Below are 16,377 nucleotides of genomic sequence, written 5' to 3'. Positions count from 1 at the left end.
CAAATGCCCCTCTTTACAAGTCCCTTTTTCACATTCATATCTTTGGGTTTTGTCTTGTGAGCCATAGTTAAACCAGAGCTGTCTGTGTGACCCTGGGTTTTAGAATATCCTCTGGATCCTAGCTGGCTCTTCTGTGAGTATACATGTGAAATCAATGACTACCTCTCTCCCATAATCTACCAGTAGCAATAGTTCAGCAGAATGGAGTATGGTCCTGTTGAGTCCCTCTCTGACCCTTGCTGTGCTGATGAGGGACCCAGTCTTGTGCAGGTAGCTGTAGATGTTATGAGACAAACCATGGTTGCAATGACTATGTGTGTCATGCCACAATATAGTATTTCCTGCCCTTATTCTCATCTTCTGTCTCCTGTGTGTTCTTTCCACTCATCTTTCACACAAGTTGGAGCTCTAGAGGGGTGGAAAGGTGTTCTGTTTAGGGTTAAGCACTCAAGTGTCACTTACTCTGGTACCTGGAGCAGCCATGAGTCTGTGCATTTACCACAGTACATTCATTACAGTGGGAATGTTTTCTGGGTAATGTTGGCTGTAGCATTGGTCCATGAGTATAACTATAAATATTTAAAGACATTTTGCCATCACATCTCTTTAAACAACTGTAGAAAATTTTCACCATAGAGCCTAAGACTCCAGTTGCTGGTTTTTGGCTAGCTTTATACAACAACAACAGCAAATTAAGTTCAGCACCCCAGGAATTGAAGGGAGCCATAGAGTCTGTGGACTGATAGCTCCATTGACTTTTCTATCTGAGAGTGTAATCCTTGATTCTCTGGGGCCAGCAAAAAGGGGAATCACACACACACACACACACACACACACACACACACACACACACACAAATCTCCAACATATCAGGTTCTCACCTAGGGTGTTGATGGGTGGCAAGCCTTCAGCAGGTTAGAGAAACTGAAGAGGAGATGCAGAGTAGGTGAATACTGGACAGACAAACTGATACACTAGGACTTTCTGAGGGTCAAAGCTTAGTTCTTCATTGTATTATTGTTTCCATTGCTTGTTCTACTCTATCCTTTTTCTGTTCTGTTCTTCTACCCTGACGTTTCTCTTCTTTCTCTTTCCTGATGACTTCCTTCTCACTGCTTCCTGATGACTTCCTTCTCACTGCTTCCTGATGACTTCCTTCTCACTACTTCCTGATGACTTCCTTCTCTCTACTTCCTGATGACTTCCTTCTCACTGCTTCCTGATGACTTCCTTCTCACTACTTCCTGATGACTTCCTTCTCACTGCTTCCTGATGACTTCCTTCTCACTACTTCCTGATGACTTCCTTCTCACTGCTTCCTGATGACTTCCTTCTCACTACTTCCTGATGACTTCCTTCTCACTACTTCCTGATGACTTCCTTCTCACTACTTCCTGATGACTTCCTTCTCACTACTTCCTGATGACTTCCTTCTCACTACTTCCTGATGACTTCCTTCTCACTACTTCCTGATGTCTTCCTTCTAACTTCTTTTTTCCCTTACAGCTTATACACTCCAGCAGAATCTTTCAAGCAATATAAAAATTACAATGTGGTTACATTCTATTTTTAAGTGAATAATTACAATGAATACCAGTAAAAAATTAACATGTTTCCCATTTCCCTTACAACAGTAAACATTTTACATAATACAGGTGAAAAACAAACTGTCCCAAAGCACCCACATACAGTTAAACATTTATCTTTTAGATTTCTTATAGATCAGGAGCCTTCAGCTATAACTGTTACAAAGGCAGTAGTTTTTATAATTGCCAGAAAAATGTGTTACTAGTTTCACTTTTCATATTTTAGAGTTCTGCCCAATTATCTTAACTAAGCATCCAATTCTTTTTTCTAGTTACATGAAGTATTATTTAAAGCTTTATTTTATCTATAATGCACACCAAAATCCGTGAACACATTTCCCAATATCAAAAAGAATTTAAGCTAATTCCTCCAACTCGATTGTTTTCCTTAATCATTCACCTAAACCACAGTCTATAGGCTCCTCAAGAGAAACTCATAAGTCCCAGCTGATGACACCTCCTTGTCCTATTTTCTATCCTCTGCAGCCCCTGCTTCATCTGGGGAAGGGACAACACTATGTCTTATGTTTACCTATAATAATTTTCCCACTAAAATAACCTCTATCATAATTCCTTACTACACGTGTTAAAAACCCTTAATCATCAAAATTCTATTTAAACTACCACTGTTATTGTATGAAATCATTACTTGAGTTAAACAGTGCGGGTTAAGAGGAAATTGTCTTCATAATAATCCACAGGAAAAAATGGTCAGAAGGATAGGATATTTCCATGAGATAAACATACAACATTAAAGGCAGTGGGGATTCCCCTGACCCCCATTCACACAATTCATTCCAGAGAAAAATGGCAGGAGCAAACATGTGAAGGCACAGCAGTGGCAAGAGACATTCAGAAGCTGAAGTCCCCTTGGCCTTGCCTATCAGAGATTCACCTATCAGTTCCTTGCATTCTGGTGACTGAGTGTTTTTTAAAAATGTCTCTTTTTCTTAAGAACTAATAATTGTACATAGGTAATTGAAAAGAGGATAATCATTATACAAGCTAAGGCCACGTGATTCTTCCAGAAACTCCATGATGAGAGATCGATACCTTGGATTGTCAAGAATTCTTCACCAGTACATCTGTAATTCAACACACACAAAAATAATGTCAAAGTTTATTCAGTACATTCACTGTTGCTTCCTTTCAAAAACTCAGTTTCTACACATCATTAAAATTTTCTTCTTTATATTTAATTGATATTAGTAACGATGTGTTTACTATTTTGTTATATATTATGTCAATCTTACCTACTTGATTCAGGTTCTTTTGTTAATTTCAAAAACCATCCAAAGAGGCTTAGCTATCGCATCTATTTAAAGGTATAGAGGAAGTAGGCTCAGTAACTATGCCCAGTTTACAGAGTCACACTAAGACCCAACTTTGTAGTCTTCACTGTGTCATTCATTTCTAAATCTGCAATGCTGCCCTCTCCTCAAAGGGCAAAGGCATGGATAAAGGACTTGTTTCTCATGAAGTGGAAAACCTCAGTTTCCTAATGACACACAGACACTCTAAGAGATTAAAGCTTTGTGCAATTCTGCTGCCACAGTAGACAGCTGTGCAAAAGAACACAACATCAAATTCTAGAACCAGGACTGGCAGAGACTAAGGGTTTCTGACAGGAGTCAGTGAATTCCTGTCAGCTCCTGAACTAAGACAGCAGTGACAACCATGGATGCTCAGCTTTGGAACATCCCCAGCAGCCCATGGCTACAGACAGAGCCTGGGTAGCAGTTGGAGCACAGCAGGATGCAGGGGCCCTGACACAGGTTAGAAAAGGTGCTGCTGCTAAAAATTCTGGATACACTAGAATTACCACCTGTGTGTCTCCATATCTGTGTGTCTCCATCCCTTTGTGTCTCCATCCCTGTGTGTCTCCATATCTGTGTGTCTCCATCCCTGTGTGTCTCCATCCCTTTGTGTATCCATCCCTGTGTATCTCATGGGATCTAACAGTTCCCAAATCTCCTGAGAGGGCAGATTTCTTCCTTCTCTTGTGAGGGCAAATCTTTTGTGAGTATGAGGTCTATGGATAACCCACCTCTGGTTTCACTCTACCCATCTGTTTGTGGAATATTATTTTAACACGTGTTACCTTTGTTTGTGATGTGGAACATCTGTTTAATGATGCAAAGATGTGATGTATTCTTTTATGCTGCATTTGTTTAACTCTGTGTAACTGTGTTATTGTGCCTGTCTAAAACACTTGATGGTCTAATAAAGAGCTGAAATGCCAATAGCAAGGCAGGAGAAAGGATAGGTAAGGCTGGCAAGTAGAGAGAATAAATAGAAGGATAAACAAGGGTGAAAATGAAGAAGGAGCAAGAGAATAAGGAGAGGAGGATGCTAGGGGCCAGCCACCCAGCCACACAGCTAGCCCCAGAGTAGAGTGAAAGTAAGATATACAGAAGTAAGAAAAGGAAAAAGCCCAGAGGCAAAAGATAGACGGAATAATTTAAAGTTAAGAAAAGCTGGCAAGAAAGCCAAGCTAAGGCTGAACATATATAACATATGTAATTAAGCATAAGCCTCTGTGTGTGATTTATTTGGGAGCTGGAGGGAGGGCGGGGGCGGCAAAAGAGCAAAACAACCAACAACACCATCAACATCCTTCTGACAAGAAATTGGTAAGGAACTTCAATGAGAAGGATGCCAGACCACACCAGGAGAGAGGAAATATTGGAAATAAGATATCTCCCCACACTTGTTTTCTTATCAGTAATTCAAACACAATTTGGGTTACTATTATTCATTATTATTTTGAATATCCATGAGAGATTTAACTTATCAGCATGTTCCTCTCTCATTTATATATCAAAATCAAATCAATGAGAGCAATCCATAGAAAGGAAAAGTATTAAAACTTTAAAACAATATGCTTTAATTTTATTTAAAAAAATCTTTGTTTCTATTTTCATGGTATTAGACAAAAATGGTATTGCCTTCTCAAAATACTGAAATATATGTTTCTTTCATTGCAGGACATGTCCTCTGGTAGGACATTTTATACACACACACACACACACACACACACACACACACACACACACATTAGCCTTTGATTTCTTAAAATCTTCCAGAGCATGAGGCAGAAGGAAGACCCTGCATGCTAGCAGGCAAAACTTATTCACCTTAGTCCTTGCTGCCCTGCCATTCTTGGGCTCTGCTCACAGGTACCATGATCTATACATGTGGAAACTGTATGCCCTTGTAAACTATCAGAGCGGCCTCAGTCAAACCCAAATGTTCTGAAACAAGGAACTCAAATCCACAATCAAGACACCAAAACCATTTTTTTAAAGGCCCAAAGAACCATTTTTGCACATTCTACACCACAGAGCAGTAGGATCAAAACACATCCACATGTGTATTGGTTACAATGAGTCACTCTGGGGAACTGGCAGAAGACAGCGTTCATTCTGAAAGGACGGGTTTTCCTGTCTAGGTCTAGCAGCATTCTGTGTCCCCATTGTGACACTGAACTCAAGCTTACATTACATAGTTCTGACATCTACTGACTTCTGCTGTGTTATGTTCTGTACAGAAGTTTTGTCCCAGGAATTCATTGTACAGCAAAGCCTGTAACACAAACAGGAACAGGGAAAGGCAAATAGTTTAATATTTACCTAAGTTTCTAAAGAATAAATACAGCCATAAATTTAAGTTCAATTTTGAGTGTAATTTCCAAATATATTTTTAAATGAACAACCTCCACCAAGTTCAGTCTGCCCAGCAAAGCAGTGCCCCTCCCCCACAAGCAGGAGGCTTAGCATTGAAATGATGGTGCTTCCCAACTACTAAGAGGTGGACTCTCTAATTGGATTACCTCAGGCACCTCCTTCTCTGCCCAGTCTATAACCATATATACACTGTAATTAAAACAATACTATGATTTATACTAACAATATTTCTTGCTTCTTTTTATCAAAACCAGTTGAGATTATGTGAGTAAGAAAGTCTGTTAAGACACACTTTACTGCAGAGAAAGCTTGGCAAAGCCAATATGGCTACGAGTATGGCATGGTTTCTATTTCTTTTAATTTCTTGACATAAACTATATATCTTAGTTCTTGATCCTTTCATTATTTCCTTATTGGGCATAATCACTACTGTATGCTTTTCTTTATATCATCTATTTTCCTTTACTCTGGGGTTTTTCTCACCCTTTACTTCCCTCAAATAACATGTGACTGGGGAAAACCCCAGATGAATCACTGAACTTTGGCTAGAATTAACAGTAAAGTTCTCATCTTTTGCTCCTGGAAGGAAAATCCTGGGCAGCTTCTGGTTAGAGATTACAGCTGGGGAAAGGACTTGGTTGGGATTCATTTCAGTTGCTACAGTTAGAGACCCCAAGTACAGTGACAGACAGGACAACTTACTGTAAATCCGTAATGAGGAATGTTAAAGTATTGAATCCATGAGAGCCCAGCTAGTAAGTTTCCTAAATATAGTGACGGACCTGAGATATACTACAAAGAATAGAAACACCAATTAGAACCAGTCCTGTGACTAAGAATTCTAGACAAGAGCCTCCCTCTTCAAGACCTCTTCATCCTTCTGACTATTTCTGCTCACACCACCTCTTTAAAACATTCCTTCAGTTAACTCTAAACAGATTTCTTCACTCTTTGCAAAGCCAAGGCTCTTTATGGTTTTTAAAAGAAGGATCTGCCACCCCACTCTGCAGGGGCCAAACTCTCAGATGCTTATGCTGTTTATCTTTAAAAGGGCATGTAACCTATGCACACCCTTTAAACTTTAAATACATCCATCTTACACATTTAAAATCCTCTTTAGATTCCTCACAATATCTAATTTATTATGAATGATGAACAAGGAAGAATAAGGGACAGCTCTGAAGTTCACATAAAACTTGTCCTATGTAGTCTTAGGTATAGTAGAGTATGTAAAATAGTGACTGTGTGTGCATGCATTCAGACTGCTTCTGACCAAATGCTTCTACAGAAAATGCAACATTTGGCTCCGTAACTAGTTTTCAGGTGCCATTTAGAAACTTTATACAATAACCAGTTATCTTAGCTCTTTTCCTGTGGCTGTGAAAAAACATCATGACAAACATGGAAATGTTGGGAGCTTTCTAAGTACAAATTACAGACATATAGGAAAGTAATGAGGAAAACAATCTCATTCACAAAAATATCAAAGAAATGAGGGGGAAGAGGTATATTGGAATAAATCTAACCAAATGAAATACTTGTGCAATAAACACTTTAAGATACTGAAAAGAAAACTGAAGATACTGGATGATGGACAGACCTCACATGCTTATAGATTGGTAGGATAAATATGAAAATATCCATTCTACCGAAAGTAATCAACAGATTCAATGCAATACCCATAAAAATTATAATACAATTCACATAAATTGAAAAAAATTCTAAAATTCACATGGAAATACAAAAGATCCAGATTAGCAAAACAATCCTGAACAACAAAACTGCTGGAAGTATCACCACCCATTGGTGAAAGAATCCATGCCAGTGTTGCATGAGGAATAATTCATCTTTGCTATTGATAATAGGCTTTCAGTGCACCTGTCTGCACATCTGCGAACAAGAGCAACAGACTCTGGCAAACTTCACCACCCCATGAGTCCTTCTCTCATAAAGAGGACAATATGCCATTTCCTCTTGGGGTCCCATTCCAAGGAAAAGGATATTTGAGCCTGGGGATGTCCTGCCACATAAGAGTAGCAATCAATCCTTGGGCACATGCCCTGTGCTGTTAACACAGTTCACATAAGTATTCAATTCTCTACATCAGTTTTATAAGCACATTTATCAAAATGTAAAAGCAAAGTGAACTCTACCAACAGGTACTTTAGGTAATGAGGTATTGTTAGGTTTCTTTTGAGAATTAATTTTAACTTGTCCATCCAAGAAAGTTTTCTGTTTACGTATTTTTTTTAAAGTAAGGGTAAGACTAGACACTCATCAAATTGAACTGTTAGTAGAAAAACTTTCTTAGTTACATTAAGAAGTTTTTATTATTGTTTAAAAATGATAAGCAGGATTTTTTTTCAATCTTAACATTTTCCTTGTGCTGAGCTTGTCCATTTCCTCTGGGCAATGATGTCAGCAGCCTTTCTCTTGGGTGTAAAGTGTCCCACCTCTTCAACCTTCTGGACTGTGGTCTCAGTTAATGTCACAGGAAGGGGCTTCCCAGGTCTCTTTGAATTTGATTTCTGTTTTGTTTTGTTTTTCAGATTTTTAGCAGCATGTGGTCCCCAAGCTGGAAACCCTGGGCTGGAAATTTTAGTAGAGGAGTCTGGGTGAAAACTTTGTAATCTAAGAGAAAGCAAAGTGGAGGAGAGATCCTCAACACAATTGATGAGAAACTGATTTTAGTTTCCCTGGTGGGAAGGGCTGTTGACTCCCTAAGATAGGAGACACATGTAACATTCATGTGGAGAGAGACTCCAGCCCTTCTGAGAGCTATTTTAATCTGAAACAAATCTCTTTAGTTCTGAGTTACTCTAAGACAGTCTTCATCATACCAGCAGCAGTGTGGGGAAGGGAGGAGGCCTCTATCCATTCAAGGAGGTGGTGCATTCCTACCAGTGTAGATTAAAGTTTTCTTTTATTTATTTACTTGTTTCTTTGGTATTTGTGGAGTTTCATCTGGATTCCTAACCCAACAAAGGCCAATCTATTTCACAGAATGTAGGAAGACTTCCAGGAGACAGTTTAACATTGTAATAACCTGTGTACTTCTTCTGAAATTTCTAGCCATATATTCTCTGGGAAAAACTTATTCCCAGAAGCCATATTCCCCTCTTAAATATATAATCACACATGAGAAGGGAAAATGGGAGGGATCACATAGGCTTGACCCATATTATTATATACACACATTCAATCCTCTTTAACCCTCCACCCAATGCACTGCAGTCAATGTAGATCCGCATTTCATTTTTTAAAATCTTCCATAACAATGTTCAGGCAGTTCTGGGCTCTGGAAGGTGACTAGGCTTCCATTCTGCACTCTGGGGTAGGAGGACCAGAACTAACAATGGGCAGAACTCCTTGACATGGTTCCTTGCCCTTGTTCTTTCCTCTGTGCTGTGGGGTCCTTGCTCTGGGATGGCAGCAGAGCCCATCTCCTACAGATGGGCTGGTCCACAGCACCATGTTTGTCTACTGGCCCAAGCCCTAGGAGTCCAGCACCACAGCAATGAGGGAGGTGTAAACACCATCACCATACCCCAAAAGGAGTACCCAAGGATGTTTCAGGCTTTTAGTTCTAAGAACCAGAATGCCAAGGCTTCCTTTACTAGTCCAATCCTGAATATGACAGAGCAGAACTTTCCATCTGTTTACTGTTTGTCTCCTGTATAGGGTGACTTACATCTTGATTGGGTGTTGTAACTATGGGCAGTTAACTAGAAATGCTGAAATATGGGGGAGGGGATTCCAGGGGATATGGGGTGAAGTTGCAAGTATGCTAAAACAATGACCATCCCACCTGGATGTTTTCTGCTTTTTGTTTTTCTGTGGTGAAGGAAATATATGGGGGACACTGGATATATTATAATGGCAGTGACAGACCACTCATTTTCTGATTGTATTTATGACCTGCTCTACAAGATAGAAATCATCTATGATGCTGTGTCTAGTTGAGTCATAGGTCCCAGAGGAGAATCTACTGTTACTCTTCTAAATGGATGTGGTATTAAACTGACTTCTAATGAGTTCTATTGACACCCATAGATTAGGACATCTCAGACCTTCATCAGAGAAGCTTCTTTTTGCAGGAGACAGTGATTAACACAGAGGTCACCATACACAGAAAAGAGACTACAGAGCATCCAGCCCTGAATGGGACATCTGTGTATCACACCCCTCCTCCCAAGGATCAAGAATGATGATATAAGAGGCTAGAGGGATTGTAAGAGCCAGAGGCTGTGGACAACTACAACAAAACAGGGTTCTCCTGTCACTATTGGGCAGTGACACATAGGAATGCAGTGCAGTGTGACAACATGGGAACACCTGTACAAGATCAAGACAGAGAAAATCCCTGCATGGAGGGGAGAGGCGGACATGAAGTCCTATGTGGTGGTATTGTGTCCCCCAATATATTGTGCACCCTAATAAACTTATCTGGGTCAGAGAACAGAACAGTCCCTAGACAGACATAGAGGGCAGAAAATGGTGGCACACACGCCTTTAATCCTGTCACTTGGCAGGCACAGATCCATCGGGATCTCTGTGAGTTCAAGGCCACACTGGAAACAGCCGGGCATGGTGACTCACACCTTTAATCCCTGAAAGTGATGGCAGGAAGCAGAAAAGTATATAATCATGAGGACCAGGAACTAGAGGCTTTTTAGGCTTTTAAGCTTTTAGGCTTTTAGCAGCAGTTCAGCTGAGATCCGTTTGGAAAAGAATCTCAAAAGCTTTCAGTCTGAAGATTCGTGGAAACAGGATCAGATGAGGAGTTGTCAAGGTGAGGCTTGCTGTGGCTTGTTCTGTCTCTTTGATCTTTTAGAACTCACTCCAATATCTGGCACCTGAGGTTTTTTTTTTATTTATTAAAACCATTTAGAAATTAATCTACAGTCCTACACCTACATGAGGAGCTATTGGAAGCTGATGGATGTGACCCCTGCAAGCCTACCCATGCTCCAGCAGATGGCTCTACACACAGGTACATATGGGCAGTGCTAAGTAGATTCAGGGTTTACAAAAAGCAGAGCAAAGAATGAGTCAGAGAGGGGAGAATGGAGAGAGTGACAGGAAACGTAGCTGTTACTTTCCTGTTGCTGTGACAGGGAACTTGTAGAAGAGAGAGTTCCTTTGGTCTAAGTTTTCCAGAGTGACAAGAGGCCATCTTGGCAGGCAGGCATGGCAGCAGGCAGCGGGCTAGGAAGTGTGAGAGGAAGCTGAAGGCTCACACCTTCATTGACAGTGCAAAGCAGAGATGGGATGAAAGAGGGACAAGACTATAAACACCCGAAGCCCCTCAGCCTGCACAGGGACAGCTTCCCCATCAAGTCTCTACCTCCCAAAGGTTCCAGAACCTCTCCAACACCACCACCAACTGTGTGTAATTTAGGTGCTTGAAAGATTAAGACAAGTTAACCAATTACAGAAAGAGGAGCAGAAGTATGCTAATTCAGGAGACTGATTAATACTTAGGAGTCTGGAATCTTCCACTATTTCTAACCCTTTACAGAATACAAGTGAGTCCTGAGATAGACTCCTTGTGATGAACACTTACATTAACCATGACCTTTGCTTCCCATTAGATTACTGAATAATCCGAATCACCTCTGCTGTGGTTAATACAGCAGACAAGTCTCTCACACCAGCATGAAAGAAAGGCTGCAATCTGCCTTGTTCTGGGGGAATCAGCCAAACACATCACTTTTTTGAAGATCCGATTGATTATGGTTTTGTAATATGATCCCAAGAAATGTCTAGTAAGAGTTCACTACAAAGGTCATGTTAACCACATCATGGTACCGACATCAGAGAGTAGCCACAAAGCCTGGGAGGAAAGGCGGCTCCTTCTCTCCTACAGACCATAATAAGCTTTAACATAAGGTCTCATGTCCCAAGTACGTATGTGTCAAGCATGTCCATGTGCAATAATGAACACAAGGAAAATTTTCCTCTTAGAAAAACACAATTCACACCAGCATGAATATAAAATAGACAGCCATGAGTTGTGTTGGTACAGCTGCTGCATTCTCCCTTGTTTTTAAAAACAGTGACAGGGAACTGGCACAGCAAGCCAACATCATGATGGTAAATATCATAGTGAAGAAACCCTTCACATCTGTTTTCACTCCTTAGAAAGAAAAGAGTGGGGTCAGTCCAGCGACCTAACACCAGACAATAGTACAGTTTTCAAATAATACTTCATTCACCAAAAAGACTACTCACAATTTTATAGCCACCCTACTACTCTGGGTCTTCAGTTTAATTGCTTTCTTCCATGTGAGTACACAAAGCTGTTATACATTTTTTAAAAGATTTATTCTATTTTTATTCATGTGTATGTTAATGTGTATCTGTGGGAATGTATGCCATAGGTATGCAGTTTCCTTTGGAGGCCAGAAGAGGGCATCATATCCCCTAGAGCTGTAGTGAAAGCTGTCTGATGTGCCTGATGATGTGGGTGCTGGGAACCAAATTTGGGGACTTTGAAGGAACAGCATGTGCTCTTATCCAATGAGCCTCTCCAGAATAATTATATGGCTTTATTTTTATTCTTGCCACAAACATCTTTCAATATAATGTCTATTCTCTCAGACATAATTATGAGCAATTTATGAGATCCTGACGTGTAGAGCTACAGGCAATACAACTGCCCAAAATTCTGCTGCCTTCTCTCACAGAAGAATTACCAGTAGAAAGTGTTCATGTCCATATTGTCTTGTATTTATTATAATTGCATTAATAAGGTAATTGGGACCAGTACTGTGCTGGTAAGTTTTTATCAATTTAACACAAGCTAGGGTCATATGGAAAGAGATAACGCTAATGAAGAAAATGCTTGCATTAGATTGGCCTGTAGGCAAGCCTATGGCGGCATTTTCTTCATGAATTATTTATGTGGGAGGTCTTAGACAACTGTGGATGATGCCATCCCTAGGCAGGTGGTCCTGGGTTCAGTAAGAAATCAGACTGAAGAAGCCATTATGATCAAGCCAGTAAGCAGCATTTCTCCATGTCCCCTGCTTCACTTCCTGCCTCCGGTTCTTGCCCTGAGTTCCTGCCCTGACTTCCCTTCTAGAAGTACATTGAACTGTAAGATGAAATAAACCCTTTCCTCCCCAAGCTGGTTCTGATCATGGTGTTTATCAGCAATAGAAACCTAACTAAGGCAAGAATTAAACAACCTTGCAGTGGTTTTGACATCTAGAGGCCAGGAGGATGCCTCCAACTTTAGTGTTCCCTAGGAAATCACCATGTAACTGCTATGCAGGAAGGCAATGGGTTCCACAAGCTGATTTGTAATCTTTATAGAGCTAATACTATGAGTCATACACAGTCCTGTGTTTTTAAAACAGTTACAGAGACAAGTTAGATCATGGGGGAGCTGAGTTCCATGTCTAACTGTTTTAAAAGTTATTGTTATTATCTCATTATTGTGCTATGTGCAGTACATGTGTAGGTATGGGTGTTCATGTGCTATGCTGTGTAATTGCCATGGTGTGCATGTGCTATGGAGTTGAAGGACAATTTTCTTGAGTGATTCTCTCTTCCACTGTGGATTCTGAGGATCAAATTCATATTGTCAGGCTTGCAGGACAAGCACATTTCCCATAGCCATCCCATGGCCTAAATGACTGGTTCTGAATAATAAATCTCTTATAAAACAAAGTCTAAGCTTTATCAGTGCTTATCTTTCTCTGTGTTTGTGTGTGTCTGTGTGTATCTGTGTGTGTGAGTGTGCCTGTGTGTGTGTATGTCTCTATGTATGTATATGTGTGTGTCTATGTGAGTGTGTGGGCATGTGTAAAAATTATGGAAATTTGAAACAGTCTAAAATGAAGCTTGACCATATTCATATGTCAGTCTGTGCACATATTTTAAATAATATTTATATTATATAATTTCAAAAACACCAAATTTACTGTCCTCTCTCTTTGTAAGCTGGTAGAGGAAGATAATGTATACATTTAAATATTTTACACACATGTACATATTTATGAGACATTATCCATGTCTCAATATTTTATTTGCATATGTAGACACTTACACAGAAACATAGGAAAATATACAGCTGGGCTAGAGAGATGGCTCACTGACTAAGAGCATATGCTATTCTTATGAAAGCCCTAGATTATGTTCCCAGCACCCACATGGTGGCTCACATTCTCCTGTAACTCCAATTCCAAGAGATCTCACAAACTGTTCTCATTCACTTAGTGTATACACACACATACACACACACACACACACACAGAGAGAGAGAGAGAGAGAGAGAGACAGAGACAGAGACAGAGACAGAGACAGAGACAGAGACAGAGAAAGACAGAGAGAGACAGAGATTCAAATGCATAAATAAAAGAAAAATAAATCTTTAACAATACCTATAGATAGATATCTCATAACTGATCTTGCTTCTTTGGCACTGTCTCAAATGAGTACATTATTTCTACATTCATTATAATACACAGAATCTCTCATAAAAACAGTTTCATAACAGCTTTTGTAGTATTTTGTGAGCAAGTCTTGGAGACTTTCCTCACACTGAACACCTGTTTTAGATGGCACACACTGGAGACATGCTTTTCTACTTCAGGCTTGCCACAGTTGTACAAACCAAAACACACTCCCCCAAGAGTAAAGATGCATTCTCTTGCTTTGTCACTTACCTACTATGATGAATACTATAACAGTAAATATAATACTTGGTAATAACCTCCTGGGTACCAGCTCACCCAGCAATTTCCCAAGGAAATATGGCGACACTCTGTAGTATCCACTGGTATGCTCATGTCTACAGAGACAAAGATCACATTATACATCCTTAGATTAGTTCAGAAGGCACAGGAGAGATGCTGGCTAAGCTGACTTCTGCCACCACAGGGAGCCTAACAGGACATTGTCCCCTGTGCTCCAGGCTGACTCCCACACACATCCTCATCTTAGGGACCAGCATCCCTAGACCATCGACATTCTCACCATGACTCTCTCCATCAGCGAACTCTCCCCATTTTGTCCACTCTGGTCACACAACAGCCCCTCCAGGGAAACAGCCCGATGTGTCCACTCTACTCAGAGTCCCTGAGGAGCAGCTCATTCCTACCTCACCTCAGACAGTGGTCATGGAGACTTATCTCCTTCCAGTTCTCATGAAGAAGGTGACACTGTCACTCTGAGGTCACAGTGCAGCTTCAGGACACAACATCTTTCTCTCCAGCTACTCTCATTTTAGGACAGATGTACTCCTCAGTAATCTCTCTGTACAACTGTGAATCTTTACCAGATACCAAATCTAATCCTTTCCCTTCCAGCCCTTCCAGATCCTAAGCTCTTCCCCTCCCAGTGTCTTCATTGTATCTCTGTGGGGTTTTTGTTTTGTTGTTTTGTTTTGTTTGTTACAGACTCACCAGTATAGGCTGACCTTAAATTTCATATGCAGGCAAGGATGACCATCCTCCTGCCTCTACTCTGGCCCCAAGTGCTGGGATTACAGGAATACAGCCACGGTCAGGGTTTGTGGTACTGGGAATCTAACACAGGGTTTCAGGCACACAAGCACTCTAACTACTGAACGAGGCCCTCAGCTCCTCTCTGAGGACTCCTCTCCTGGGCATGCACTTGGAGACAAATCTTGGCCATCTCTGAGAGAAGTGAATTCTAAGCATAGGCCACCAGGAAAAGTTTCTTCCATGTTTGAAAAGCACAGGAGATAAACAGCCCTTTTCTACACAGCTACTGTCTGGCTCTTTCCAGCCCTCCATCAAGAGGAGACTCTCATTCTTGTGCAGCTGTACCTCTCCAACTCCAATGTGCCGCTGAACCCAGTGCACATAAGCTCTGTGGAACCCTGACATCTTTCTTCGGGAGGTTATAAATTTCCAGTGATTTTTAGGCCCTACTACTGTACTGTTCTCAGCACTGAGATCTGGTGACCACACCCCAAATTGGAAACTTTCACTGAGCAGCAGACACCTCTGCTCTTGATTTCCCATCCATTTTTTATTAATATTAGTCATCTCTTTACATTCTTCCAAACACCTGGTGCCACAACAATGGTAAACACAAACTTTTATAATTTCTTTACTTTTCAACTAAACAAATAGAAAGGGGGTGGAAAATACTGGGATTTCGTGAGATAACATTTTAGGTTCACTATGAATTTAAGCAACTGGTCCCCATTGCCTGCTCCTGGAGCAGGGGCTACTCACAGAAAGCGATCACAGTCGATCGTGAAGAGCTCCCTGGTAGACAAGCTCCTGACACATTCAAAGCCTGTGAGCAAGAAGAGCAGGCTGGCTCTGGCCAGAGAGAAAAGAGGCAAAAGAAACAGCAAATTCAACATTAGAATGGTTTTATCCCAGGTGAGCTTGTTCTCTATATACAAAACATCACAAAGATTAAAAAAAAAAAAAAAGCAGGACTGGAGAGATGCCTCAGCAGTGAGGAGTGGTTGTTGCTCTTGCAAAGGACCAAGGTTTAGCTGCCAGCACCCACATGGTGGATCACAACCACCTGTCACTCCAGTTCCAGTGGATATGATGCCTTCTTCTGATCTCCACAGGTCTCAGGTCACATACATGGTACACATACATCCATGCAGGCAACAGTCATACACATAAAAAGAAAATAAATATTTAAAAAACAAACAAGGATAATGTGGAATTGTTCTGGTAAAAATGTTGGATGGTATGAGTCGAGTGAATTATTCATCTTCGCTGTCTCCACAGAGGTATCTATTAATCAAAGTGTGTCCTCTAAAATCCAACAATTAGATAATGACCATTAATATAATGATCATAGAGTATGTCTTTTAGGAGTGCATTAGTTTTAGTTGAAATCATGAGATTGGAGCATCATATGTGATCTGTGTTAAACTTAGGGGAAGAAACAGCAATGCAGTGTCTGCCAGGAGAGGGCTGAGAGAAGGTGGCCAGACAGGAAGAGCCTGGGAGAGAATCCTCACCTCAGACTCTCACACTGCAGTGTGGAGACACATTTACTTTTAAATTTACTGAGCCTGTGATATTCAGTCATGGCAGCCCAACCCATCACTTCAATTTAACTAACAAAGTTGGTAAGCATCACTCCTAATGTATAAA

General features: G+C 40.7%; 1 protein-coding gene across 1 annotated transcript in view; it reads right to left on the bottom strand.

Annotated features, from left to right (window-relative positions):
* Positions 1 to 2,517: 2,517 nt before the first annotated feature.
* LOC131920848 (ATP-binding cassette sub-family G member 3-like) overlaps positions 2,518 to 16,377 on the bottom strand; it is a 40,786-nt gene continuing 26,926 nt past the window's right edge. Inside the window, exons 10-15 of the mRNA XM_059275310.1 lie at positions 15,487 to 15,576; positions 13,948 to 14,072; positions 11,257 to 11,411; positions 5,975 to 6,064; positions 5,086 to 5,171; positions 2,518 to 2,671 (exon numbers count right to left, since the gene is read on the bottom strand). Of these exons, the coding sequence (XP_059131293.1) occupies positions 2,518 to 2,671; positions 5,086 to 5,171; positions 5,975 to 6,064; positions 11,257 to 11,411; positions 13,948 to 14,072; positions 15,487 to 15,576 (700 nt within the window). The remainder of the gene's footprint in view (positions 2,672 to 5,085; positions 5,172 to 5,974; positions 6,065 to 11,256; positions 11,412 to 13,947; positions 14,073 to 15,486; positions 15,577 to 16,377) is intronic.

This window comes from Peromyscus eremicus, chromosome 10 (assembly GCF_949786415.1).
Source record: "Peromyscus eremicus chromosome 10, PerEre_H2_v1, whole genome shotgun sequence".
NCBI lineage: Eukaryota > Metazoa > Chordata > Mammalia > Rodentia > Cricetidae > Peromyscus > Peromyscus eremicus.
Note: the sequence above shows the minus strand (reverse complement) of the source record. Positions and strands in the feature narration are given on the sequence as shown.